Consider the following 25447-nt stretch of genomic DNA (forward strand, 5'->3'; position numbering starts at 1 on the left):
TATCTCGGCAGACATTAGCGGGCGGCTCGTATAGTTATCTAAGTGCTGCGCTCTCAACGCGAAGATACTGTGCGGAAAGAGCATCTCTCCCTGGAGCGCTCGTATTCTCTTACACCAGCGTTTTGTGTAGTTATGCGAGATCCGATCCGAAAGAGTTAGCTGCCAGCCTCACTTCGTATAACATTACAATTCGTTGCTATCGCATTCATTGCTTCGTCCTTGCGGTGAAACTGCGAGTTTTTTCCACTGCAAGAAAGAGGCCAAAGCAAACGCCACGTCACCTGTTTTCCGTTTCAAGAAAGAACCGCCGATAGATGCTACCATAACACGTGCGCTAGTATAGCATCTCACACGCTTCAAATTTATGGCGCTTGTGCGAATAGTACAATATGACGGATCTCAGTGGCAGTATACGGTTAGTTCGTTGTTTCCCTTTTTTACTGTCATTTACCCGATATCATCGAGCAGCGGCCGTGTTTTCTTTTGTGTTTTTCTTATCTTTTTCTTCCTATTCTAAGGATATCAGAGCGAATACGCTATCGTTGTTTTTTTTACCTTCCTTACGGCAAACCAGCCTGGATAAGAGATATCCACAAATTCGTTCAATCGCGCCTCTGACAACGCTCAGTCGGGCACGCTCTCTGCGTTGAACCTGGGGAAGTCGCGACGTAATTCGTTGCTTTCAGAGCAAATCGTGCTGAATTCTTGCTCTCGATGGAGCCCTAATGCTGTTGTGAGGCTTAAGATTTTTAATAATTTATTTTAAACAAGATCGAAAAAAAGTTTACGCAGACGTTTTACGGATTCTGGACAAACACGTCTCAAGTTAACAGCTTACACGAAATACTTAGGGGCGTTTTACAAATTATGTTGGCATAGGTCTGTTTATGTAGTTGCGAGCAGCGGTGTGCGAGGTTATTGCTGAGGTGTTCGAAAAGTTATATTAAAAATGATTACTAAAACAAAACATCAGAAGGTAGCCGATTAGCTTAACGTTTTCATTTAAATGCAGCAGATATCAAGTTCTGTGCACTGCACTCGCAGAGAAATTGTTTCCGAGTTGCCACGTGTTTAGTAACAGTTTCCTATGCAAATAACTTGTTATCCACAGGAGATGAGTTGAGGAGAGCGTCATAGCGAGGCAGTAGTGTAATAAAGCGAGTTAACATGCATAAGCCGCTGCACATTGTCGTGAGGTGGCGACGTATATCTGGGATATGAAGCACGGTTAAAACATCGACGCAAAGACCACATCGAAGTTAAAACAACGTACGCAAGTCAAAACGGCAACGCGCGTACGCTCCTTGAAAATTATAACGATGAATGCAGAATTCGCGAAGCTTGATTACCGCAGATGGATACGCGCCCGGTAAGTGTGCGTTAGAGTGGTTTGGATGAAATATATCAGGAAGTTTCCTATGGCGGCATTTGAGTACTGCGTTCCGGTGTAATATAAATGACTGCGTATATGTGCTGCTTTCTGACTAATTATGAGTGCATATCAGCGTTAACGACCAGAGGAAACAGAAGAGAGGACAAAGCTAGAGCGCTGAACTTCCAACAATCGACTGCTCAGCGTATTCAGATTTTATGCGATCGATCATACAAAACTATGTAATGTAGCTTAATACGTAGCGACATTGTTAATAAGTTGCAACATCTGGAAGAATGGCCTGCAATGGTATTTATGGCGAAGCTGAACCTAACTGAATGATATGGTACTCGGCTATTAACCGCTATACTTACAGCTCAAGTTCATAACGTGAGGCTTTACAATCGGTACTACAATATGTAAAGTGTAGCTAGTACAGCACGACCGAGGCGAGACAACAAAGAAGCAGGATAGCCCCGCCTTTCCGTCGCCTTGTTTGTTTCGCTTAGGTTACACTGTATATGATATGCAAAGAGCAACGAAGTTAAGGGAAGATGAAGGATTGAACAAGTGAAAAACAGTTCAACAGAGAATGTCGCTGGAGCCGTCCTTTGGTCAAAAGGATCTGTCCGCTCGTCGACGCGTTGGCTTAAACGATATACCCTGTGCAATGCTCTTTCCTCACTTCATAGACGGTAGTTATACAGCTTGTTCCCTCTTTATATGTATTTTTCAAGACAAAGAAATCTATAACTGGTATTCTCTGAATAGAAAAGAAGTGAAAGAAATTCCGCTGAGCACTGGGAAGTCAGGGGGGGGTGCATGCCCGCTCCCGTAAGTATTCAATTTTGCACGTGTATATGTGTACGCACACATACAAACGCACGCACGAACATACAAAAAGTTTGGTTGACTACCCCCTCCCCTCCCATCCCCAAACATATCTGGCTACGCCCCTGCCACTGAGCGTTCTGAATGTCAAAGGCAAAGTAGCAAAATTGCACCTGCAAATATACGGTCGTCCAGGGCCCCTTGACAAGGCTATCGGTTGGTGCCTGGATCCTTGAAAGGTTCGTGCCTGGAGCACGACGTTGCAGTGGCACGCGCAGTCCTTGGCGCCAGTCTCAAAGAGCAAGTCTTGCTCGCCTTTCTGGAACTGCCTCCGATGCCCCAAGCAGGGTCTGCCGGCCATGTTCCACGGCTTGGCTACGACGTGCCGGCTGTCTGGGGGGACATCCTCGATGGCCAAGCCACTGGACACGCAGGACACGTGATGCGAGGTCTCAAATGAATTTGCGCCGAGGAACATCGGGGAAGGCGTCTTGAGAGCTGGCGACTCTCCGGGGGAGGCGGCCGCCCTATCGTCGAGGTTACGGTTGATTCCTGTGCCGCTGAGTACATTCCTATCCATGCTGGGTACTGGCCCGCGGCCGCCGTTCTCAGCGATGGTGTCGAGCGCGTCCGCTTCGCCTAGGTCCCGTGTTCCAAGGCACGAGCAAGGATTTCCCGTGCCGCATGAGCCGCTCGGTTGGTTGGTTGGTTGGTTCCTTGGGGGAATAGCCCAACCCACTACGGGGGATCGGCCACGAAGCGTGCGGCAGTAGACTTTGTGAAAAAATAAGTTAAAATGAATATGCGAAAAAGATAATTTATAGTAAAGAAAAAAAAATGTTTGGGCAATTTTGGTTCTTTTTTTTTCTTTAATGAAATGTTAATTAAACGATTGTTAAATAATAAAATTAAATTAAATTAAAATTAAAAAGAGCCGCTCGGGCTAGCGCACGAGGTCGTACTCTTCTTATTTTAGCCTACCTGTACTGATGATGACAATTTTATGAGTATTTTTTTAAAAGCTGAGCTGTTTAAGCCGAGCGTAATCTGTCTGTCGTAGCAAAGAATTCCGCAGACCGATGATTTGCGTTACCTAGCAACTGCCGGCGCTGGTGCGGGCTCGCTTCTCCTGACACAGACACGGTTCCGCCGAGCTACCGCCAGCTGCACGCTACTGCGCATGCGCGGTGACGTTATCCCGGTGTATCTGCCCTCGCCGCCCGTGCCCGGGGCATAGCTCCTTGGCTAAGCCCCTGACGCGGATGGACACAAAATCGAGGAGGTGTGCCATTCACGGCTCCGCTGTAAAATTACTGTCTCAGACTGGGGCCAACGTTTCATCATGAGCATTTGTCTTCGAAAATTGTCGACTCGCAGACACGTCTGCTTCTTGAAACACGTGTTCGGCTGCTGTTCAACACACGAGGTCTCCATCTTCACGTAAATCTCATTCAGGATCCTTGGACCTCTTATAGATTATCACAAGCAACTTCGGGGACTAAAGAAATTAACATACCTTATTAGAAAACCAAGCAAAGTAGAAGTTCAGTGGAAGATATGAAAAAAAAAAATCCTTGAACAGAGGATGTCGCTGAAGTCAACGCTGCGATATGTGGACCAATGCCTCCTCTAGAAAGATGCCTGCGACGTGAGCCGAAGAGCTGGTTCCCGGCCCTCTCCTGTTCTCTCCTCCTCCGCTCCCCCAAACAGTGTCGGCTGCGGGCGCTCGCTGCGGCGGCCGCTCTAAACCTTGCAGCTTCTGAGATTAAAGCACTGCCTACGGCTATCCCGGAGGCAATGCTTGCCGAAGCGGCCGAGCGGTTTATGCCGCCGGCTGCGGTAGCATCACTTCCGAATCCAGCGAAAGTAGTAGTGTCGGCTGCGAGCGCTCCTTGCGGAGAAAGCACTGAACTACGAGGAACCTCTCGTCCCCATGAGAAAGCGTGCGACGTCGCAGGCATCTTTCTAGAGGAGGCGCTGTGTGGACTTGAATTTGTGAAGGCAGCAACCTTGACTGCCTAGAAGAAAAAAAGAAAGTCCACTTCTCCAAAACGCTTCCTTCGGCAACACCCCCACCTCAAGTTTCGGGCACACAGTTTCGAGCAGTTATCACCTAGTAACGCGTAAGAACACCTTAGTACTTCTTTGCTAGCTCCTAGGGTAGTGTATACACAGGCGAATTCGGTGAACTGAAGAAGCAAACAAACCAACATGGCAAAAGCCTCCTTTAGCTCTCGCCAGGCGCACATTGGGTTGGGCAGGTTCTTGTACCTAGTTGTGTTGGGTATTTGAAATAATGTTTTTGGTGGAGGGATTCGATACTTGGTCTCACAGCGCTATAGCCGCGTCTTTCCGGCGCGGCTATAGTGATTTTGGTGATTCTGAGTCCCAGCGACTCCGGTTGAGAAACATTTTGTGGAGCCTGAGGTCGAGTGAGCCCTAAGCGCAAAATATATTTCTGAACCCTTTCATGCCGTGGAACCTTCTCACTAGGAACCGTCTCACTATTCACCCTTAAACCGAGATCAAGTAGTTTTCATCTCCGATCCCGATATATTTCTTTTTCTGCGCGATGGCCCATGTTTCACACACCGCAAACTATGCTTGTTTATACAGTGCTTGGTTCACTGATTGTACATATTCGCGATGCGCTTCCAATGAATACACACCGTAACTCTCTGCAAATCCTGTTTGACGATGTCTATCAAAAACACGTGGAATTGCTACCTCACAGGAATTTAAATGGGTTGTTGTAAGTGCACCGAAATGCTCTACCAATACTGTTATTGTAACGAATGCATCGCAATGTGAGAAAGGATCTGACATTGCAATATATTGCCCTGAACTCGACACCTCTGTTTTCATTACGGTTACCTCATTTTGTTACTATCGTTCTTTCTAAATGCATGGCAATAACTTTAGCTTTATGCAAATTAAGCGCTTCAAATACGGTAGCGGTCGTTATATCGGACTCGTTATTTTTGTGCTCTTTCCTATCCGCATCTGGTGACTAACCTCAACTAAAGCTCTAGTAACTAGTTCCTGCTCATCTACAATGTATTAATTTAATCTGGGTCCCTGGTCACGAAGGTTTGATTTTTAAATGAAACTGCCAGTTCACTTTCAAAAACTTTTCATTACGTCAATCATTCATGTTCTCCCGCCAACAGCCCACGTCACGACGGCGAGATTTCGCTCGCTCACATTCAGAAAACTACTGTCAGAAGCAGTACTGAGGGCTTCTCCAGATTATAAGCGCTTCCTACTTCCCTGGCGTGGCGGTTTCTGTAACTCAAGGGTGATGGAAGTTGCCATCACGAAATTACGTTGCCGCGTTGTCTCCGCTAATTCCTACTTGCACAGGACAGGTATAGTGGATTCCCCTCTGTGCTCTTTCTGTAATCAGAAGTCGCCGTTTCACGATTCCTAGAAAAGGAATAGTAGCACCACTTCTTGGAATGCTGGGCCTGGAATTAGCAGAAGCAGACATTCTTTCGTTTCAGGGCTCAATTCTTAGATACAGCCACAGGGGTGTTTTCTTCGCTATGCCTAAAACATGCATTGCTAAATTCTGCCAGCTTTAAATATTTCAACATTGATGATTTGCGATTAGAATGAATATATTGTTTAACTATAGCCGTCTAGTAGTTTTAACCTATAGAACCTAATAGAAAAGTCCACCCACTACTCGGCTAGCCTCCTGTATTGGGTATTAGCGATCAATCTGACGTTATGAAGAAGAAATCTGTCATGCGCCGTACCAGCCTGCAACATAGAGAAAGAAAACAAGTTTTTTCTTTCTCTATGCCTGCACTGCACGACGCAGCAGCGTGCGTCCTCGCTCGATGGCAACTGTCAAGATGGGGCAGCCGTCACCGTTGTGCTTGTCCCGTGAAAGGCCCTGATCGAAATGGGTGAGCTGAAACATATCGGTATTCGCCTGATGCAGCCATGCCGCGGGTACCTTGTCCGATGCCTTTGTAAAGCTTACAGTACACACATGTACACACGCACATGCATACGTAAGCATACACATAGACATACTCACATGCACACACATGCAGACATGAACACATGAACACATAAACGCATGCACACGTACACATAAACACATAAACGCAAACACATAAACGCATACCCACATACGCGCACACTTCACGTGCTATCTGGTTTCTACAAACGCTGCAGGAAACGTGCGGCTGGACATTTGGACAGAGCCGGCTAATTCTTTGACTTTCCACACAATCACATTTATGAATGATATTTTTTTCGTGAACCGTGCGACAACTGAGTATTTTAAATATCAGAGACAATTTCTTCGGCTACCCCTACAAATTTTCGTCTCGTCGGCCTACCACGTAGCACGTGATCTTTTTACGAGCTGGCAGCTGACCACTAATCTCTTGCATACTACCTGAAAGCATCAAGCTGCCAGCTCGTAAAAAGATCATGTGCTACGTGACGCCAACAGGCAGAAAAAGAGTTTTTCACACTCGCCGCCATGGCTGCGATCGGCGCTGACTTAACACTCCTAGGTTTATATGCACATATATACCCCATAAAGTGGACGGGGGGATGACCACCGCCGTAGCTCAGAGGTAGATCATCGGGCGCGTTATTCCAAGGTCGCACGCTCGGTCCCTGCCTCCGGAAAGTTGTCTTTTCGTCCACTTTAGCTTTAACATCCCCTATAGCTTCCTTGGCATTATTGTCTCTTAGTTCTCATTAATATTGTGTGCAACAAAGAAAAAAGAGCCCTTAAAAGTCATCTTCTTTCCTTCATACTAACCATAATGGGCACGCATTTTCAATCTGGGGAGTACAGGTCCTTCCAATGGAACTTGAACACTTGCACCTATCATGAAAAGAAAGGCTGTTTATTCAATGCGACGCGTCCTTCTTAATGAGTTGATGATATGACGTATCGACATCATCGTTTCTCTTATGAGTTTGAAGACTGTCTATCATCTGTCCAATCTATCTAGGAGTGTTCACATTGTTGAATTCATAATTAATTAAGTGCACGCAACAGCGCCCACATTACCGCTTCTCAAGGAGTTCAGCAAATAGGATGTGGGGATGGCTTCGGTTACCGAGCAGGACGTTTCTATGGCAACCCTTACTCAGTCTGACGTCACAATGGCGTCGGTCTCTGAATGTGAAGTGACAAAATGTGGTCGGTTTCAGAGACAGACACCGCAGTGATGCCGATGGTGTCTCACTAATGTGTCTCCACTGATATTCTCCGCAGGGCCTACAGATTTGCATTGTCCCCACCATGGGCCCAGCAGAACGTGCAGTGGCCATTATCATATCGCCCTTGGCCCAGGCACCACCGTAAGTGAGCGGACTACCACAAGGATTCTCAATTCTACCCACGTGCCCTGTGCCACAAGCATCACTGGGAATGTAGATGTGCGATGTTGTACCAAGGGGACAGCTCGAACCCTGAACGACCACATAATGATGGCCGCACAATCGCTTCACCCGCTAGTGTTGTGGGCTGTTGACATGGGTGGTGCTCGTAGGCTTAGCCAGCCCCAACCTTCTCCGGCTGTTCAACTACCACAGAACGTGCAGATGCCCTTTACTGCGGCTCGTTTCCAACCCCAGCCGTATTAAGGATTGGCAGCACCTCCCTTCACGCAGGAATCGACAACAGTGTGTTTTGAGAGCGTTCCAGCAGGCGGATGGGGTAACGTCTGCACTTTCAGAAACTTCATCAAAAGCGGCGTTGCGGATGGCTGCTCTCAATAAATTCCTCGTAACTAGTCAAATAAATATTTACATATCTCGCGCAATTAATATCTGGCCGTTGGAATAATCGAGCTAGGCGACTACAGTTGAGTTATCTCTCAAAGGCAATTTTTTTGAAATTGTATATCTTGGAATAACGAAAAGAACACCCAGTATTTTCAGAAATGGCTGTCAGAAGTTGTGGCGCATACCCGCATACCGCAGCCTGTGTTATGCGGGTCTGTGCCACACGTGACTGGAGGAAAGAGCTTCATGACGTACACGGCAGGATTTTCGCGTTATTCATGTCATGACAAGAAATGCATGTTCGCCATACCCACCATGCCCTGGTTTATACCAAGTTAAGGCGACGACCACGAGTGCACCTATATATACGTAGGCGGCCAGATAGATAGATAGATAGATAGATAGATAGATAGATAGATAGATAGATAGATAGATAGATAGATAGATAGATAGATAGATAGATAGATAGATAGATAGATAGATAGATAGATAGATAGATAGATAGATAGATAGATAGATAGATAGATAGATAGATAGATAGATAGATAGATAGATAGATAGATAGATAGATAGATAGATAGATAGATAGATAGATAGATAGATAGATAGATAGATAGATAGATAGATAGATAGATAGATAGATAGATAGATAGATAACAAGCAAGTAATCATCACAAAAGAAGCCCCAAAAAAAGCGGCGCGGCTTTCGCATAGAAGCCCAAAAGAAGCGACCATTTAAATAATTTTCCCATTCTTGAAAATGTTAATAATTATAATAAAAATGTCATTAAAATACCAAAGGGAGTTAATTATTTTGTACAGCGAAACTATGCGCAACTATGATTGAAATCACATTTCCCTTTTAATATTGTCTCCAGGGTAGTCTCCATTCGGTTGAACGCACGTTTTCGAGTGCATGATTAACTTCACTTGTTGATTCCCCCAGCGTTTGTTTGACTTCAACAATCAACTACTCAAAGTCATCCACAAACTCGCTATTGGTTAACGTGACGATCACTAATATAACTATGCTTGCTGGGAAAATTCGAATAAGCCCACAAAACGCGACAGGCGACTACAAAGTTCTAGAAGTGACTCAGCGAAAAAAGAAGCCCGAATCCGCTTATTATAAGCGGAACTAACCACTCCGACACACACGCACGGACACACATACATACAGACGCTTACACAAAGACATGCTCACACACACACACACGTAGCTATGCTGACACGTATACAGATACACACAACAGACAGAGATACATGCCGAGATGTACACACACTTACACAAACTTACACATGCGCCCACCCGCACGAAAATACCGAAAAAAAACACACACCGACCCGCAGATGCGCACGCGCGCACATACACAAACTGTCTGGGTTCTGCAAATACTACAGGAGTCGTCCGGGTTGACATTTGAGCAGTACAGGCTATGACGTTCCACACAAACACACTTAGGAATGAAATTTTCGGCGTGAATCGCACGAAAAGTGATTGAATAGTTCAAATACTTGAGACCATTTATTCGGCTACTCCTGCCCACTTTGGTCTCGCTGGCTGTCTGGCCTCGAAGAAAGCATTTCGCTGACACGCGTTTAACGAAAGCAATCTTACGATTCATCCGCTTTCGATGAATCGAATCGGATCCTGTGGGGATGTGGGCGTATACTCTCTGCGCAAAGCCTGTAGTTTTGGATGAGGTCGTGCAGATACGTGGGGTGAAGAACGTTAGTAATTATCGTAGAGACTGCCCGACTGAACTTTCCTAGGTTCCGCTCGTCACGTGGTCGCCGTGTCTGCAGCTGGTCCGATAAAGGCTTTGTGTTGTCATGACGTGAACCAAATGGGGCAAAAAATGAAACCTTACGCCATACCTACCGGCAGGAAGCACTCTTCGTAACAGACTCGATGCGCAGCGATAACAGATGGTGTGATAGATCTTGTCTTCCCTACACGAATAGAGCATTTAGGAGCGTTTAAATATGTATTCACCTTGTTGTTGCTTGTGTTGTCGGTACGACAAAACATGCAAGCGAGGTGGAAACTAAAAATAAAAAGAAAATCACGCCGAATCTCCTTTGGCAGTTGTCTAAGTTACGTGCAAGCGTTGAGTTGTATTGTAGGCAGGGTATTAATGATAACTAACAGACAATAATGCCAAGGAAAGTATAGGGGGGGGGGCGGTCTTATTTGTAGTATTTAGGATATAAGTGTGACGAAATTAAAGTGGACGAAAAGATAACTTGACTCCGGCAGGGACCGAACCTGCGACCTTCGAATAACGCGTCCGACGCTCTACCACTAAGCTACAGCGGCGGGCATCCTCTCGTCCACTTTATGGGGTATATATGTGGATTTATACCTAGGAGTGTTAGCGCGAATCGCAGCCATGGCGGCGAATGTGGAACACTCTTTTTCTGCCTGTTGGCGTCACGTAGCACGTGGCCTTTTTTACGATCCGGCAGCTGACCAATAATCCCTCGCATACTACCTGAGAAGGCATCAAGCCTGCCAGAAGGAGACGCTCGCTATGAATGAATGAAAGGAGGTGACTTTTAAAAGCTCGTTTTTGTTTGTTAGACACAATATTAATGATAACTAACAGACAATAATGCCAAGGAAAGTATAGGGGGTGTTGTTTGTAGTAATTAGAACATAAATGTGAAGAACGTAAAGTGGACGAAAAGATAACTTACCGCGGGCAGGGACCGAACCTGCGACCTTCGAATAACGCGTCCGATGCTCTACCACTGAGCTACAGCGGCGGTCATCCTCTCGTCCACTCTTGGTACGAAGTAGGGTCGTCTACTCTTGGTACGAACACGGCGCAACGTGGCTGCAGTCCGCGGGGCGCCAGCGCTCGCGACGCGGCTGCGCATTGAAGCTAATCAGCGCAGGCGCACCGGAGCTTGGAGGCGGGGCCTCGTTTCGTTTGAAAATCGCGCCGTGCCTGCTTTGCTGTGAAGCAAACTTATGTATCTGCATGCTTGTAGCGACCGAGAAAACCGCGAAGACGTTGCGGGAAAGCGCGCTTCGCCCACAGCAGCGTGTTGTGCAGTTGCAGCGTTTGACAACTGAGTGGTCCGTCTTTTGTAGCGTTAGCTACACTTGCCTAGCCAGAGCCGATTTCGCGTGGTACCTCATGAGCCGTGCTGCACATGCGCGAGGATCAGTGCGAAGCCGGCATTGCCGGCATCTCACGCGCTCTCCGCACTCTCCGCCCCCGCCGCGCGCGGGTCGCCGCTGCCGGTGGCGGAAAGCGGGAGGAGTGGCGTCGTAGCCGGGCAGACAGACTGGCGCCGGCGCGCGCGACTCGCCGCTGCTGCTCTGTGCATTCGAGAGGGGTGACGTCGTAGCGTCGTAGCCGTGGCGCGCGCAGCTATTCGCCTTCGCTGTGCTGTCGCCGTCTGACAATGCGCTGGTGCCGCTTGATAGCGCCTCTAACTGGCGTTTGCAGGTGGGTAACGCCATGGAGAAGGAGAGCGCAAATGCTGCTCAACGGCGCAGAAGAGCCGAGAATCTTATGATCGGATCCCGAAGTAGTTGCCTACAATTAGCGGTTCAGCGTACGAAGAATGAAGAAGCAACCTGACGTTGAGCAAAAATATATATGCATGTGCCACATAATGCGTATACCGTGTGTGTGTGTCATTGGAGCAGCAGTAAGCATGACAATAAAGGTAATCCTAGACAATCTGGAATGCTCAGAATAATCAGCTGAACCTTTGCTAACGCTACGTATATCCTGGAACAGCCGAGCTAAGCCACTGCAATTTTTTTAGTAGCATATCAACAGTTAAATGTCTACATTACTTCAAACTTATGAGCAGTGGTTTTGCTTGGTCCGGGGTGCTTGGTCTGGGGTGCAACCCCGTCCAGTCTGGGGTCTGGACGGGGTTGAGACTCCCGGACAGGGTGTCGGAACGAAATGTTTTTCGTTTCGGTTTTAGTTTCGTTCCACCGCAAAAAGTTCCGTTCCGTTTCTGTTCCGGAACGAAAAAAAAAATGTTCCGTAACGGTTCGTAACGTTTTTTTTATGGAAAAATTTGAAGCTAAAGTAATCATTAAAAAAAAATTTGATTTGTGATGTAGTTATTTGCCTTCCTCCTAACAAAGCGGGACAAGGGTAAAACACGTTCTTCAGAGGAGCGGAAGTAACTGTACGATGAATTCCTACCAACTAGCACAAACCAGTATACCCTTCAAAGTCATAGTATTTATTTTTTACAAATTCAATCACGATTTTTAGTGGGCTCAGTGCTTTGTGTCAAGGGAGTGAGAACGATCTCAGAAGCAGCACGTCACTGAGTGCACTCTGCGATGTGCGAGACCGCTGTTTTGGTAAAAAGATTGCCAGGCCTGCGCGGAATGTGCAGCAAAGTCACAGCGAAAGTTGGAAGAGCGGACTTTGTAGAGCCCGTTGTAGAGTCTCTTGGGGCAGCTGATACAAGTACACATGCAGGGTACCCACTACGCCATAAATCATCGTAATTTTTCTGAAGTACCGAAGTTCCCACTATGCCATTTTTCTTGATTCTTCGGATAATCGTGGTAGCCGCTACACATCTGTAAGGCATTATGTGCGCTTTGTGACGTGGCTGATGACGATGAATTATGGCTGAGCACTTTGCAGTGGGTGGGAAGCATTTTAAACCACACACTCTTTGCGGAATAAGCATTCTGTGATGGCTGGTTGTCGTTTTACTCTTCTGCCACGCTGTATTACATATGTTAACACGATTCCTTGCCCGACATGACGCCTATTTTTGCGAAGGAGTTATAAGCACCAGCGTGGCACTGTGGTGGAAGACTCGACTGCCACGCAGGGGGCGCGGGTTAAAATCCTATCCGATCCTATAAATTTGTTTCCCATTTTATTTTTTTCTTACTTCACGCGATAGTGGTCACGAACACGGGCGGCGGCGGACAACTATGGTGCCAAAATCAGCTGTTGTGATCTCATAAGAGCCTTCGCTGTAACAAACTTCAGCGCCGACAATGCCCTCTCCACTTTGGCCTGCGTGACAGGCCCTCAAAAGTCCGCTTGCGTTAATATAAACATCTCTGGTTGCCACTGTTTTCGTTTTTCGCACAATTTCAACGTATCTTTGCTTTGAAATTGCTGCCTGAGGTACGCGTTAATACTGTACCCTGAAATATGCTCACATTGCATGAGCTCAGTTGTTCCGGACTGCGAAGTTTTCTCGTGAACCGAAAAACGATTGAAAAAATTTCGGTTTCACTCCGGAACGAAATAATAGATAAAGTTTCGGTTACGTTTTCGTTCCGGTCAAAAATATCGTTTTTTTTCGTTTTTCGTTTTCGGTTTTCGTTCCGTTCCGACACCCTGCTCCCGGATATCCGGAGATTGAGGCACTGTGATCTTTAACGTGCACTAAAATTATGTGCCCACAGGCGTTTTTTGCACTTTTCCTGCATTGAAACATGGCACCTCCTGCCGGGATCGAACTTGGTTTTCTCGATTCATTACAGCCGAGTGCTCTAACCACGAGCCACCTCAGCGGGGCCTTCTGAAGACTTGACTACACGCATTGAGGTTCGCGGAGCGAAGCCCTATTCTTTGCGTGCGTACCAGGCACGTAGGCAGGATTTTTTTTCGGGGGGGGGGGGGGGAGAGAGGGGGGGGCAAGACCTAACTGTTCGAAAGAAAGTCTTTCCTACTTGTACTTGTGCCTCTATACACTTTCGTTAATGGCCGACTGGACAAAATTGGGGAGGGGGGGTGGGCCCCCTGCGCCCCCCCCCCCTTGCCTACGTGCCCGGTGCGTACAGCACCTGCTGGTAAGGCCATGCGCCCGGGTATAGTGCCTGCTGTCTTTGCTTAATCGGCGCGATAATGTCCTCAGTCTAGGGCGAATCCGCTGGCGGAGAGCTTCATGCGACTTTGATTGTGACCACCGATCTCATGGAAGTCAACAACGCATCACGTAAATATAGAAATAGGAAGTTTTCAGTTTACAGTGTAAGTGCACATGTTTGTTTATATATGCGAAGCATTGCTTGCATTAATAAGCACGCTCACAACAAAATAGTTGGCCGGAAGCTGATGCCTCCACAACAAAAACATAGTCTTACTGTTGTAATGCTTTATAATGAGTAATCCCATCAAAACATAAGTTCAAAGGAACATGCAGCCTTGAACAGTTCAAGAAATCGTTCAACAGGGAATGTCACCGCAGCCAACGTTTGCCCAAGTGCTTTGTCTTTGTTGAGTGCCAAGGCTACCTTTGCGCCTCCCTGCCTTGATGAAGAAAAGTCCACTGGTCGAAACTTTGCCTGTATTGACATTCCATGTTCAGCGAGTTCTCGCCATTTATAATGCATAAGCCATTCTAGTGGTCTCAGCTAGAAGGTTTTCGCCAACACGGCTAAATGGGGACAGGCGAAATGTAGCTCACCGCATAAAACATGCGTGAGGATGGTTACAGACTGCACACATTTCGTTGGTAATAGGACCAATGAAACTGTAGGGCTGCGTGGTCGCTTATTTTCGCGTGTGGGGTGCTTTTCACGAAGTTTCCAATGATCAGGCCAGGAAACACGAACACCAAGGTAGCGGGATAAAAATGCACCCTATCTTAATCGGCGCAAAATGCAAAAACGCCCGTGCGCACGTAATTTTAGTGCACGTTAAAGATCACCGGATCTTAATCTCCAGATATACGGGCGTCTCAATCACAAATTCGTTCGTGAATTTAAATACCCCGGACAAAGGGAAACCGCTGCTCATAAGTTTGCAGTAATGCATACATTTAACTGTTGCTATGCTACTAAAAAGACGGACCACTCAGTTGTCAAATGCTGCAACTGCACAACACGCTGCAGTGGGCGAAGCGCGCTTTCCCGCAACGCCTTCACGGTTTTCTCGGTCGCTACAAGCACGCAGATACATAAGTTTGCTTCACAGCAAAGCAGGTACGGCGCGCTTTTCAAACGAAACGAAGCCCCGCTTCTAAGCTCCGGTGCGCCTGCGCTCATTAGCTTCAATGCCCCAAATTCAAACACGAACCTTCAAGCTTCGTTTCATCTTCTAATGATTAACCTATGATGGCGAAATCAATGACAACGATGTTCTGAAACAATAATTTATCTCTCTAAACTGATTTAATGCTTTGCTATAGCGTCCCTTTAAAGAGCTCTGCGCAGTTTCTGAGACGTACAGCGCTATACCTAACGCACACCACACACGCAGGCAGAAGGCCTGGTTTCGATTCCAGCTCCAACCATGATTTTGATTCTTTGCGTTGATCGGGATTTTGTTGCGATAGCAATTATGCGGACACTCTCGGCTGATTTTTGCCGTCGCCGTCTGTTGACGCCGACATGTCCCGGATATGTATATGTATGTATATATATAAAAAGGCACAAAGAAAACTAAAGCAGAAGGAAAATATTCTGAAGTACGCCACCGGGGATTCGAACCAACAACCCCTCGCTCCCCAGCGCGCTGCGTTAGACAACTCAGCCACACGCCATTTTTTTTTCTTTATTGCCGAAATCATATATTACAAGGCATAAAACCGGGCAGCCAGACTTTGGCTACCGCAGGGTTAAAATCTTTTCATGCATACCAATACATCAAGTACGGAGACCCAGTCTGGCGGATCGGCAAGAGCGCGATACACATCTCGCAGACGCACGACACTTTCAATGAAATGTTCGCGAACAGGGCGTATATCTTTATCAACATGCTGATATTGCGTTCTCGTTTTCCACAAGGCGTGAAGTATTAGGACCATGATAACATCGTACGGAAAGCCCCCGGATACGTCTACCGGCAAGAAACGAATGCCGTAAGGGTCAAGGGGTAGTTGTTTCTTTAATGTGCGTTGAAGCACATCCCAATGAAATATTGGGTCCCAACAGTCTAGAAATACGTGTTCAATCGTTTCCGGTTTCTTACATAAGATGCAGTCAGTGGTCCAGGGTATAAAGATGCCTTTATCTTGGAGCCAGGTTTTAACAGCGAGTGTGTTTGTGTGCAACTGAAAGAAGAATGTTTTAACTGATGGTTGTATAGGCATTTTCTTTACTCGTTTGAGCACATCCTGTCCAGCGCCTCCACGATGTGGGAATCGGTACAAGGGCTCTGGTAGCATGTTTTCCACTAGGTCCTTATATAGCTTTTTCTTCTTAACATTAAATAAGTAATCTAAAGAAAATCGTGCGTTCAGCAATCTGAACGAGAGAACCACCTCGCGCAGGTACCCGGTTACAGAACCGTTGATCATTTCGCAGGACGACGCTATAAGTTCCGGGAGTAGTCGCCGTAGCCTCGTTTGTATGATAGTGCGGAGGAACGGGTGATTTTGATCCCGTAAATATATAAATCGCGACACAACCTGTCGCAAAACCAAATGAACAAGGCCAAGGCCACCTTTCTTAACAGGGCGGAACAAATTCATTCTGCTAGTCCGCTCCCAAGTGGACGCCCAAATAAAAACAGCAAAAACGCGGTGAAGTTTTTGTATGCTAACTCGTGATGCACATAACACATTCATCACATACCAGATTTTGGAGATCAGAAAAATGTTGCAGACAGTGGCTCGTGAAAAAATAGACAATTGCCTGCCTTGCCACGCAGTAGACTTTTCTTTCGCGCTTCGCGCCTGGTCAGAGCAGTGCGCTTCTGGATCACGATAAGATTCAAGTGGCACGCCTAGGTAACGTGTTGGAATTGCCGACCAGCGTAACCGAGAATAATTCTCTGGCGTAACATCCCAGTCGCCATGCCAAAACCCGTAACTCTTATCCCAGTTTATTTGGGCACCGGTGCAGTCACAAAAATCGCATACAATATTAACGGCTTGTTTGATGCTCTCCCTGTCTGAGCAGAACACAGTAACATCATCTGCGTAAGCCAAAACTTTGACGTGTGCTGTCTCCAGCCTGAAGCCCGTAATAGCTTCCGTGTGGTCAATGGCCAAACAGAGCGGTTCGAGATAAAGTGCAAAGAGCAAAGGCGACAAAGGACATCCCTGCCTAACTGAGGAGAGGACGTTCACGCTCTCCGTAAGTTCCCCGTTTACTATATAATACGCATGGTGCAGTCCGTGTACGCCATTCTGACGCCTTCTAGTATTACATGGCCAACATTTGAATGTTTGAGAATGTCCAATAAAATCTCGTGCGAGACTCGGTCAAATGCTTTCGCCAGGTCGAGCTGCATCATTGCCACGCGTTCGCCTAGAACGTCACAACATTCAAGAACACTTCGTGCGACGTGAATGTTTGTCGCTATGCTGCGGCCTTTAATACCGCAAGTCTGATGTGGCCCTACCAGCTTTGCAATAACCCCCTGGAGTCTTTTGGCTAATACTTTCATAGATATTTTGTAGTCCACGTTGGTGAGGCTGATAGGACGATAAGAGCCCACGGAGAGACGCTTTTCGGGGTCATCACTCTTGGGTATCAGCACAACGTGCGTCCTTCTGAATGAAAGCGGAACTCGCTTACGGTCGTAAGCTTCAGCGAAAACCCTAAGCAACACAGGAGCTACCTTAAATTTAAAAGCTTTATAGAAGGCGGCCCCTAGGCCATCGAGCCCGGGCGCCTTGCCCAGCGTCAAGTCGCCGATTGCGTCCTCGATTTCTCGTAGAGAAATCTGCACCTCCAAACGTGCTTTAACTTCGTCGTCTAGCCTCGGCATAAAAGGTAAAAATTTCTCCCGAAACCCTTCCATAGTGTTCCTTTGTTGTCCAAGCAGATAAGTAAAATGATCGGCTATCACGCGCATGATGACCTTCCTATCCGACGTGACATCGTTGCCACTAGCTATTTGACGGATTTCTTTCTGGCACGCATATTTGTTTTCATCAGACAGCGCGCGTTTTGTTGGCCTTTCACCGACCCACAATTTTTCCGCTCTTGTTCGTATTATCGCGGCCTTGTACTTCTCAGCATCAATTTGCTCCAGTTGACTCTTCACGTCTCTCATTTCCTTCGTAAAAACACCAGGTTGGATGTTTTCCATACAGGTAAAATATTCAAGCCGCTCACGAAGCTCACGTTCACTTTGGTTCCGCTTATGCTTGAGGACGCTACTTCTTTCCATGGCAGCTATTTTGACTCTTTGTTTAAACTCCTCCCATTCAGCAGCTAGATTTATTGACTGCGAAGCGTGTAGCTTCTCCAGTTCGTCGGTTACTACGCTTACGAAATTATCGTCTTCTAGGAGCTTCACATTAAATTTCCACAGGTTCCAATTTAAATGTGGTTTCGCCTGCACTCTGCCAAAGCCGGCAATAACCAAACAGTGGTCGCTGAAGGAAATAGGCTTCACTTCGTACGCAGTGCACAGCACAACAAGTTCGACTGAGGCATAGATTCTGTCCAGTCTTGCATGGCTATCACGCTGAAAATGGGTATAAGTCGGGCGAGTACCATTGGAAAAAACGCAGCCCACGTCATCTAAACCGCGATCATGCACTATCTCCGATAACAACTCGGCGCTCTTATCGTGAATACGGCTCTTTTTGGACCGGTTTTCAGCTGCACAAACACAGTTGAAATCGCCTAGGAGTAATAGCACTTTTTCACGGTTTAGATACGTTAGAATTCCTTTAAAAAAAATTGTGCGATCTCTTTCGACATTCGGTGCGTAAGCACAGGCAACGCGGTAACTCGTACCCGAAAGACTAAAATCTACCACTAAAAGGCGGCCAGATTGGCACGACTCAACCGTTTGTACGCAACTACCAAAGTCATTACGTAAGAAAACAGCACAGCCGCCCGAATTGCCAACAGCGTGACAAAAATGTACATTGAAATGAGGACGAAAAACGGACGCCATTCGGTCGGCAACCTCCTGGCTTTCTATTTTGGTCTCCTGAACAGCGACCAAGTCCAAATCGTTTTCGAGCAGTAAGCGGCTTAATTGGCACTGTCGCCTTCTAGCGCTTAACCATCGTACATTCAGGGTTGCTACGCGCAAAGTCGCTTTTGTTAGCTGGGCCATGGCTGCAAAGGAGGTTGCCCTTCCGAATGGTGTCCGTTGCGAAGAACAAACCAGAGGTGAAACTTATTGCAGTATTCTTCTCGCGGATGACACCGCGATACAAAACCCGGCCAGTGGCCGTAAAGCTGTCGCGTTTGAAGAGCAGAGCAAACAGAGTGATCCATATTGCAGCTTTTCCCTACACCATTTTCGCCCAACCCCACCCCTCCCCCCCCTTTACCCGACATAAAACCCATCTATTATGGCTCATTCACACTGGGGAATCCGCCGGCCACAGCGACCGGAATTCGTGCGCCGCCGAAATTCCACATTGTTCACACCACTTAGCAACCGCACCGCCGAAACTAGTTGTCATCGTCCCTTCGCGCGAAGGAACGCTGGCACTGACGCGCTCGGCGTTGTGTACGCGTTTCGTTATGGCGAAGCGCATAAACAGGAGCAGGGTCGTCGAACTGCTGGGCCTGCTGCAAAGCAACTTTCTGGCGATGCCTGAAGAGGATAAACATGTACTCGCCGAACAAAAGAAACGACGCAAGCAGTAGTGGTTGGTTCGTCCTGATTTGCAAGACGCGAGAAGCTTGGTCGAGCCGAGGTAATGCTGCCCGTTTCGCGAGATCGCGATGATGTATTGCAAAGATGCTAATCGTGACAACACTTGGTAGTTGTCGAGAGCTACAGGATGATTACGAAAGACTTCGCTGTTGCTGCGGGCTTCGACGACTCCGATATCACAAGCGCGTCGCCATTTTTCGAATGTTCGACTCGCGTTCCAATTGGTTCGCGGTGAGGGAATCCGGCGGCAGCTGCCGCGAAAATCGGTCCGGGACCGATCGGCGCGGAATGGGCTTTTCCGGCGGATCTCGCTGCCGCCGAAGCGGATTCCGCGCGCTCTCACCGCCGAATGTCTCAGTGTGAACGCGCCATTACGAAGGCGGATTGCCCGCCCGCCGTGGTTCGCCCGGAATGTTAGGTCGCGATCTAAATGGAGAGCGTCTTACACCTGGCGTTTTCGTCGGTGGCTCGCCGCCTCCACCATCGTCCCGCTGCGACTCAATGTCGACGGTGCTCTCATGCGGCCGCTTTCCGGCCATCGGGCTCCCTTCGCCGTGTGAAAAAACCATACACTTCTCGCCGGCTTCAATCACGCTCACCGGAGGCTGCACCTCTGGGGGCGTATACCGTCTAGTCGGTGCAGTGTCGACGCCTTTGGCGGGCTCCTGCTGGTCCTTGGAGGCTTCGTCGACTTGCCGCTTATCACGCTCGGCCTTCGGGACAGAGGACGATGTAGATGGCTGTGTTTCACGGGCGTTTGCCTGAGGCGTCGCCTCTTCCAAGTCAGCCTCGTCCATGAGCAGGTCGGCGGTGTCGTCGCTGCCCCCGGGCCCTGTCACGCTGGCGTACGTTCGTTCACACTGGCCGTCTTCGTGACCGAATCGCCGACAAAAGCCACATCGCGGAATGCGGCAATCGCGGCGGATGTGGCCCGTGCCCCGGCAGCGAAGGCAGAGCGGAGCCCTGCCCGGCACAATAACGAGGGCGTGCTCACCGGATACACTTAACTGGTATGGCAAGTCGTCGATTTTGACGCCGGAGTGCAGCTTCAGAGTCACAAGCCTCGTTGTAGACCCTTTGTCGGTCAATCCCTCGGCCCTCCAGCGCTCCCTGACGATGTCGGTGACTTTACCGAAAGGCGTGAAGGCAAGGCGCACGTCCTCGTTAGGCACACTGTGGAGCAACCAGTGCACCTTTATTCGGACGTCCCTGTTGGCCGGGTCGATGACGATACAGCGCTTGCTTTTAACTTGCAGTTCACCGATGCTGACCAGCTTCTTCACCGTTTCAGCGTCCTTGAAGGTGACCGCCCACACATGGCTCATGCGGTACGCCCCCAAGGCGACTACCTCGGGGAGTACCGAATGTTGAGCCAGAGCGTCGCGAAAGTCTTCTCCCTGTAGGGCCGAGCCCTGACGTCCGCGTGCAAAAACACGGTATTTAAAATAAACCGACCTGTAGGCAAACTGAGCAGAACAACCTGGTATTCGTTTTCCATTGCAGATAACCTGTTTCCGCGACCGAGCTTGGCCGCTATCGCTGCTCCGTCGGAGCTCATGAAAACACGTCCGTACGCTGTCGCGGCCGGAAGTGGAATCCCCTGAGCTATTCCCCACTCTCCTGAGAGGACCACGGCGTCGTTGTCAAGGGCGTCATAACAAAAAAATACGTAAAAGAAGGAGTTCAAGGCGGCACCCGGGTTTGAACCCGGAATTTTCCATCTGCAGTCGAATGCTCTACCACTGAGCTACGCCCCCACTCTCCTGAGAGGATCACGGCGTCGTTGTCAAGGGCGTCATAACTAAAAAAAAATAATAAGTAAAAGAAGGAGTTCAAGGGGGCACCCGGGTTTGAACCGGGGACTTTTCGATCTGCAGTAGAATGCTCTACCACTGAGCTATGCCCCCACGCTCCTGAGAGGATCACGGCGTCGTTGTCAAGGGCGTCATAACTAAAAAAATAAGTAAAAGAAGTAGTTCAAGGGGGCACCCGGGTTTGAACCGGGGACTTTTCGATCTGCAGTCGAATGCTCTACCACAGAGCTATGCCCCCAGTCTACGGGGAGGATCACGGCGTTGTTGTCAAGGGCGTCATAACTAAAAAAAATAAGTAAAAGAAGGAGTTCAAGGGGGCACCCGGGTTTGAACCGGGGACTTTTCGATCTGCAGTCGAATGCTCTACCACTGAGCTATGCCCCCACGCTCCTGAGAGGATCACGGCGTCGTTGTCAAGGGCGTCATAACTAAAAAAAATAAGTAAAAGAAGGAGTTCAAGGGGGCACCCGGGTTTGAAACGGGGACTTTTCGATCTGCAGTCGAATGCTCTACCACTGAGGTATGCCCCCACTCTCCTGAGAGGATCACGGCGTCGTTGTCAAGGGCGTCATAACTAAAAAAAACATAAGTAAAAGAAGAAGTTCAAGGGGGCACCCGGTTTTGAACCGGGGACTTTTCGATCTGCAGTCGAATGCTCTACCACTGAGCTATGCCCCCACGCTCCTGCGAGGATCACGGCGTCGTTGTCAAGGGCGTCATAACTAAAAAAATAAGTAAAAGGAGTAGTTCAAGGGCGCACCCGGGTTTGAACCGGGGACTTTTCGATCTGCAGTCGAATGCTCTACCACTGAGCTATGCCCCACTCTCCTGAGAGGAACACGGCGTTGTTGTCAAGGGCGTCATAACAAAAAAAATACGTAAACGAAGCAGTTCAAGGGGGCACCCGGGTTTGAACCGGGGACTTTTCGATCTGCGGTCGAATGCTCTACCACTGAGCTATGCTTTTCGGTTTTTTTTTTTTTGCCTGTTTTTCTTTACAGGTGGTCACACAGAAACAGGAATGGTAAAAACAAACACACTTGGACCAACGTTTTGTCCGTAGTGTTCACATTAAAATTTTTTTCAAGTGACACAGTTCGTCCAACATTGGCAACTAGCGGGGAGGTTCTTCTTGTGCTCTATACACTTCAGCAATATGCCTTATATTTGCAATGAAGTTTTCCCGGACAGGACGCGTGTTTTGGTCCATATGTCGGACAGCCATTGTAGTCTGCCAGATGTTGTGAAGACTGATTAACATAAACATGTCATATGGGACGTCGTCCTCGTTGTCCACACACAGAAAACGAATGCCATAGCTCGTAATGCGCAGCTCTTTTTTCAATGTTCTTTGAAGGATGTCCCAATGAAAGACTGCGTCCCAGCAATGAATAAATACATGCTCTATTGTCTCAGGTGTTTTACAAAGCAAACAATTGGTTGTCCATGGCACATCGATTCCCTTATCCGCTAACCATTGCTTTACGGGGAGCGTACCGGAATGAAGTTTAAAAAGAACGCTTTTGCCCCTGCTTTCACGTTCATTCTTTTGACCCTTTTTAAAACGTCCTGTCCGGGACCTCCATTGAACACAGATCTGTACAAGGGTGTTGGTAACTGGACATCACAGAGATCTTTGTACAGCTTATTTCGTTTAACAGTGGAAAGATATTCGATAGAAAAACGGACTTTCAAAAATTCAAAGATTGTATAACTTCTCTCAAAAAAACCGGTCACATATCGGCACATATCATTGTTTGATCACACAACAAAATCCGGAATGCGCGAAGACAGTCTTAGTTGTATCACAGTATGCAGGAATTCATTTTTTTTGGTCTCGCAGGAACATAAAACGAGAGACAACTTGTCTTATAAATAAATGACATAAACCAACTCCTCCGTTGCGAACGGACTGGAATAAGTTTGAACGACTTGTACGTTCCCATGACGATTTCCACACAAACACTGCAAAAATCCTATGAAATTTCTGCACATTAATGCGCGTCATACAGATGACTTGCATGACGTACCATATTTTGGATATAAGGAACATGTTGCATACGGACGCACGCGCGAAAATAGACAAATCCCGACCACCCCAAGCGTTTGCTTTTGCTTGAGTGTTTCTGCTTCACCCTTCCAGTAATCAGTGTTGTCACGATGGCTTTCCAAAGGTACACCAAGATACTTTAAGGGTTTACTTTCCCATTTTACGTTGAGGTATACCTCAGGTATCATATCCCAATTACCGTACCAAAAGGCAGTGTTTTGTCCCAATTAATTATGCTGCCCGTCATGTCGCAAAATTTATTTGCCATATGAACAACCTCACATATACTCTGTCTATCTTGGCAAAGTACCGCCACATCATCGGCGTAAGCAAGTAGCTTTATCTCCGCATTCTGTAACCGAAAGCCGTGGACACTTGTGTTATTAATTATTGATAACAAAAGGGTTCTAGGTAGATGGCAAATAACAATGCTGAGGCCGGACATCCTCGTCTGATAGAACTGAGTATTTCAATTTCCTCACTGAGCTGCCTATTGACTATCAGACGTGTTACACACTGCGAGTATGCCATCTTAACAGCATCCAAGATTATGTCACCAACTTCCACATGCTTCAACACACTGAACAATACTTCATGCGAGACACGATCGAAAGCTTTTTGTAAATCTAGTTGCATCATTGCTATTCGTTCTTCGAAGGCATCACAAATCTCTAGAACGCTTCTTACTATATGTATGTTTGTTGTAATGCTGCGACCTCTAATGCCACATATCTGGTGTGTTCCTACAATCTTTTCGATGACATTCTGCATTCTCCTGGTTAAAACCTTCATGAATATTTTGTAATCAGTGTTCAAAAGGCTTATAGGTCGATATGATGCTACAGATTGTAGTTTGGTGCTATCATGTTTTCGGAATTAAGACAGTATGCGCTTGCGTGAAAGAGCACGGTAGTTTCTTCTTTTTATATGCTTCTACCATAACTTCGTACAGCGCATTTGCTACTTCTTCTTTAAACGTTTTATAAAACTCAGCTCCGATTCCATCTGGGCCGGGCGTCTTTCCCGTGCTTAGGTCGTCGATAGCTTTTTTGATTTCCTGCACGCTGATAGGAGCCCCTAATCTTTCTTGTGTATCTGTGTCAAGCTTGGGCATGATAGGGAGAAAGATACAGTAAAGCCTCTGGCCATCGGTACACGCTTGCCGAGCAGATCGCGATAATGTTCCACAAACGCTTCCATTATCTGAGCTTTTTCACTTGTCAGCCTATCCTTGTGCATTATTTCCTTTACTTCTTTTCTTTGTGCATATTTCTTTTCGTCCCCCAGAGCTCTTTTTGTGGGTGTCTCGCCCATCCAAAGCTTTTCACTTCTAGTTCTTATTATAGAACCTTTATACTTCTGTCTGTCTAAAATTTCCAGTTTGTTTTTAGTATTTCTAATTTCTTCGGTAAACAAGCCAGGTTTCATACTTTCTTCCTCCAAGAGAGCTTGTAGTTGCCTTTGTAGGCTCCTTTCCTCCTGCTTCTTCTCAAAATTATTCTTAGTAGTTTGATCTATCGCTTTCATTTTGACATCTTGTTTGAACGTTTCCCACTTCGCTTCCCAGTCGTCTTTTTGATTATCATATAGCTTCGTAAGGGCTTCGGTTACATCTCTGCCAAAAGTTTCATTCTTCAAGACATTATTGTTTAATTTCCACAGGTGCCAGTTAAATTTATGTATCCTCTCCCTAGCACCAAGTGTAAAGCTAATCATACAGTGGTCGCTGAAAGACACCGGTGTAACATTATAATCATCACAGCACATAACAAGGTCCAGCGAGATGTACGCTCTATCTAACCGTGCGTGGCTTAGACCCTGAAAGTGCGTAAACTGAACTCTACCATTAGACATGCATAGGCCAACATCTTCCAATCCCTTCTCTGCAATCGATTCGTTCAAAAACACCGCGCTTTGATCACATAATTGGATTGGCTTGGCGTGGTCTTCTTTCGCGCACACGCAGTTAAAATCACCAACAAGTATTACATATTTGTCACATTCGAGTAAATTACTTATTTCTTGAAAGAAAACCTTCCTTTCGCTCTCTCGGTTCGGGGCATACACACATATCACGCGCCAT

General features: G+C 47.2%; 1 protein-coding gene, 1 long non-coding RNA gene and 6 other non-coding genes across 8 annotated transcripts in view; all 8 read right to left on the reverse strand.

Moving 5' to 3' along the window:
• The window catches only part of LOC125758142 (uncharacterized), a 158666-nt gene extending 156147 nt beyond the window's left edge, over window positions 1–2519 (reverse strand). Inside the window, exon 1 of the long non-coding RNA XR_007415902.1 lies at window positions 2377–2519. This is a non-coding gene — a long non-coding RNA (uncharacterized LOC125758142). The remainder of the gene's footprint in view (window positions 1–2376) is intronic.
• Window positions 2520–15541: 13022 nt separating this feature from the next.
• LOC125760372 (uncharacterized) lies at window positions 15542–16543 on the reverse strand. Its single transcript, XM_049420391.1, has one exon. The coding sequence runs from the start codon at window positions 16490–16492 to the stop codon at window positions 15542–15544; it is 951 nt and encodes a 316-aa protein (XP_049276348.1). The 5' UTR covers window positions 16493–16543.
• Window positions 16544–21335: 4792 nt separating this feature from the next.
• Window positions 21336–21407, reverse strand: Trnac-gca (transfer RNA cysteine (anticodon GCA)). Its single transcript has one exon. It is a non-coding gene; the product is annotated as a tRNA-Cys (tRNA).
• Window positions 21408–21480: 73 nt separating this feature from the next.
• On the reverse strand, window positions 21481–21552 carry Trnac-gca (transfer RNA cysteine (anticodon GCA)). The gene has a single exon. It is a non-coding gene; the product is annotated as a tRNA-Cys (tRNA).
• Window positions 21553–21626: 74 nt separating this feature from the next.
• Window positions 21627–21698, reverse strand: Trnac-gca (transfer RNA cysteine (anticodon GCA)). The gene has a single exon. It is a non-coding gene; the product is annotated as a tRNA-Cys (tRNA).
• Window positions 21699–21772: 74 nt separating this feature from the next.
• Trnac-gca (transfer RNA cysteine (anticodon GCA)) lies at window positions 21773–21844 on the reverse strand. Its single transcript has one exon. It is a non-coding gene; the product is annotated as a tRNA-Cys (tRNA).
• A 76-nt stretch (window positions 21845–21920) lies between these two features.
• Window positions 21921–21992, reverse strand: Trnac-gca (transfer RNA cysteine (anticodon GCA)). The gene has a single exon. It is a non-coding gene; the product is annotated as a tRNA-Cys (tRNA).
• A 73-nt stretch (window positions 21993–22065) lies between these two features.
• Trnac-gca (transfer RNA cysteine (anticodon GCA)) lies at window positions 22066–22137 on the reverse strand. The gene has a single exon. It is a non-coding gene; the product is annotated as a tRNA-Cys (tRNA).
• Window positions 22138–25447: the final 3310 nt, after the last annotated feature.

The sequence above is a fragment of the Rhipicephalus sanguineus genome, chromosome 1 (assembly GCF_013339695.2).
Source record: "Rhipicephalus sanguineus isolate Rsan-2018 chromosome 1, BIME_Rsan_1.4, whole genome shotgun sequence".
NCBI classification, from domain to species: Eukaryota; Metazoa; Arthropoda; class Arachnida; order Ixodida; family Ixodidae; genus Rhipicephalus; species Rhipicephalus sanguineus.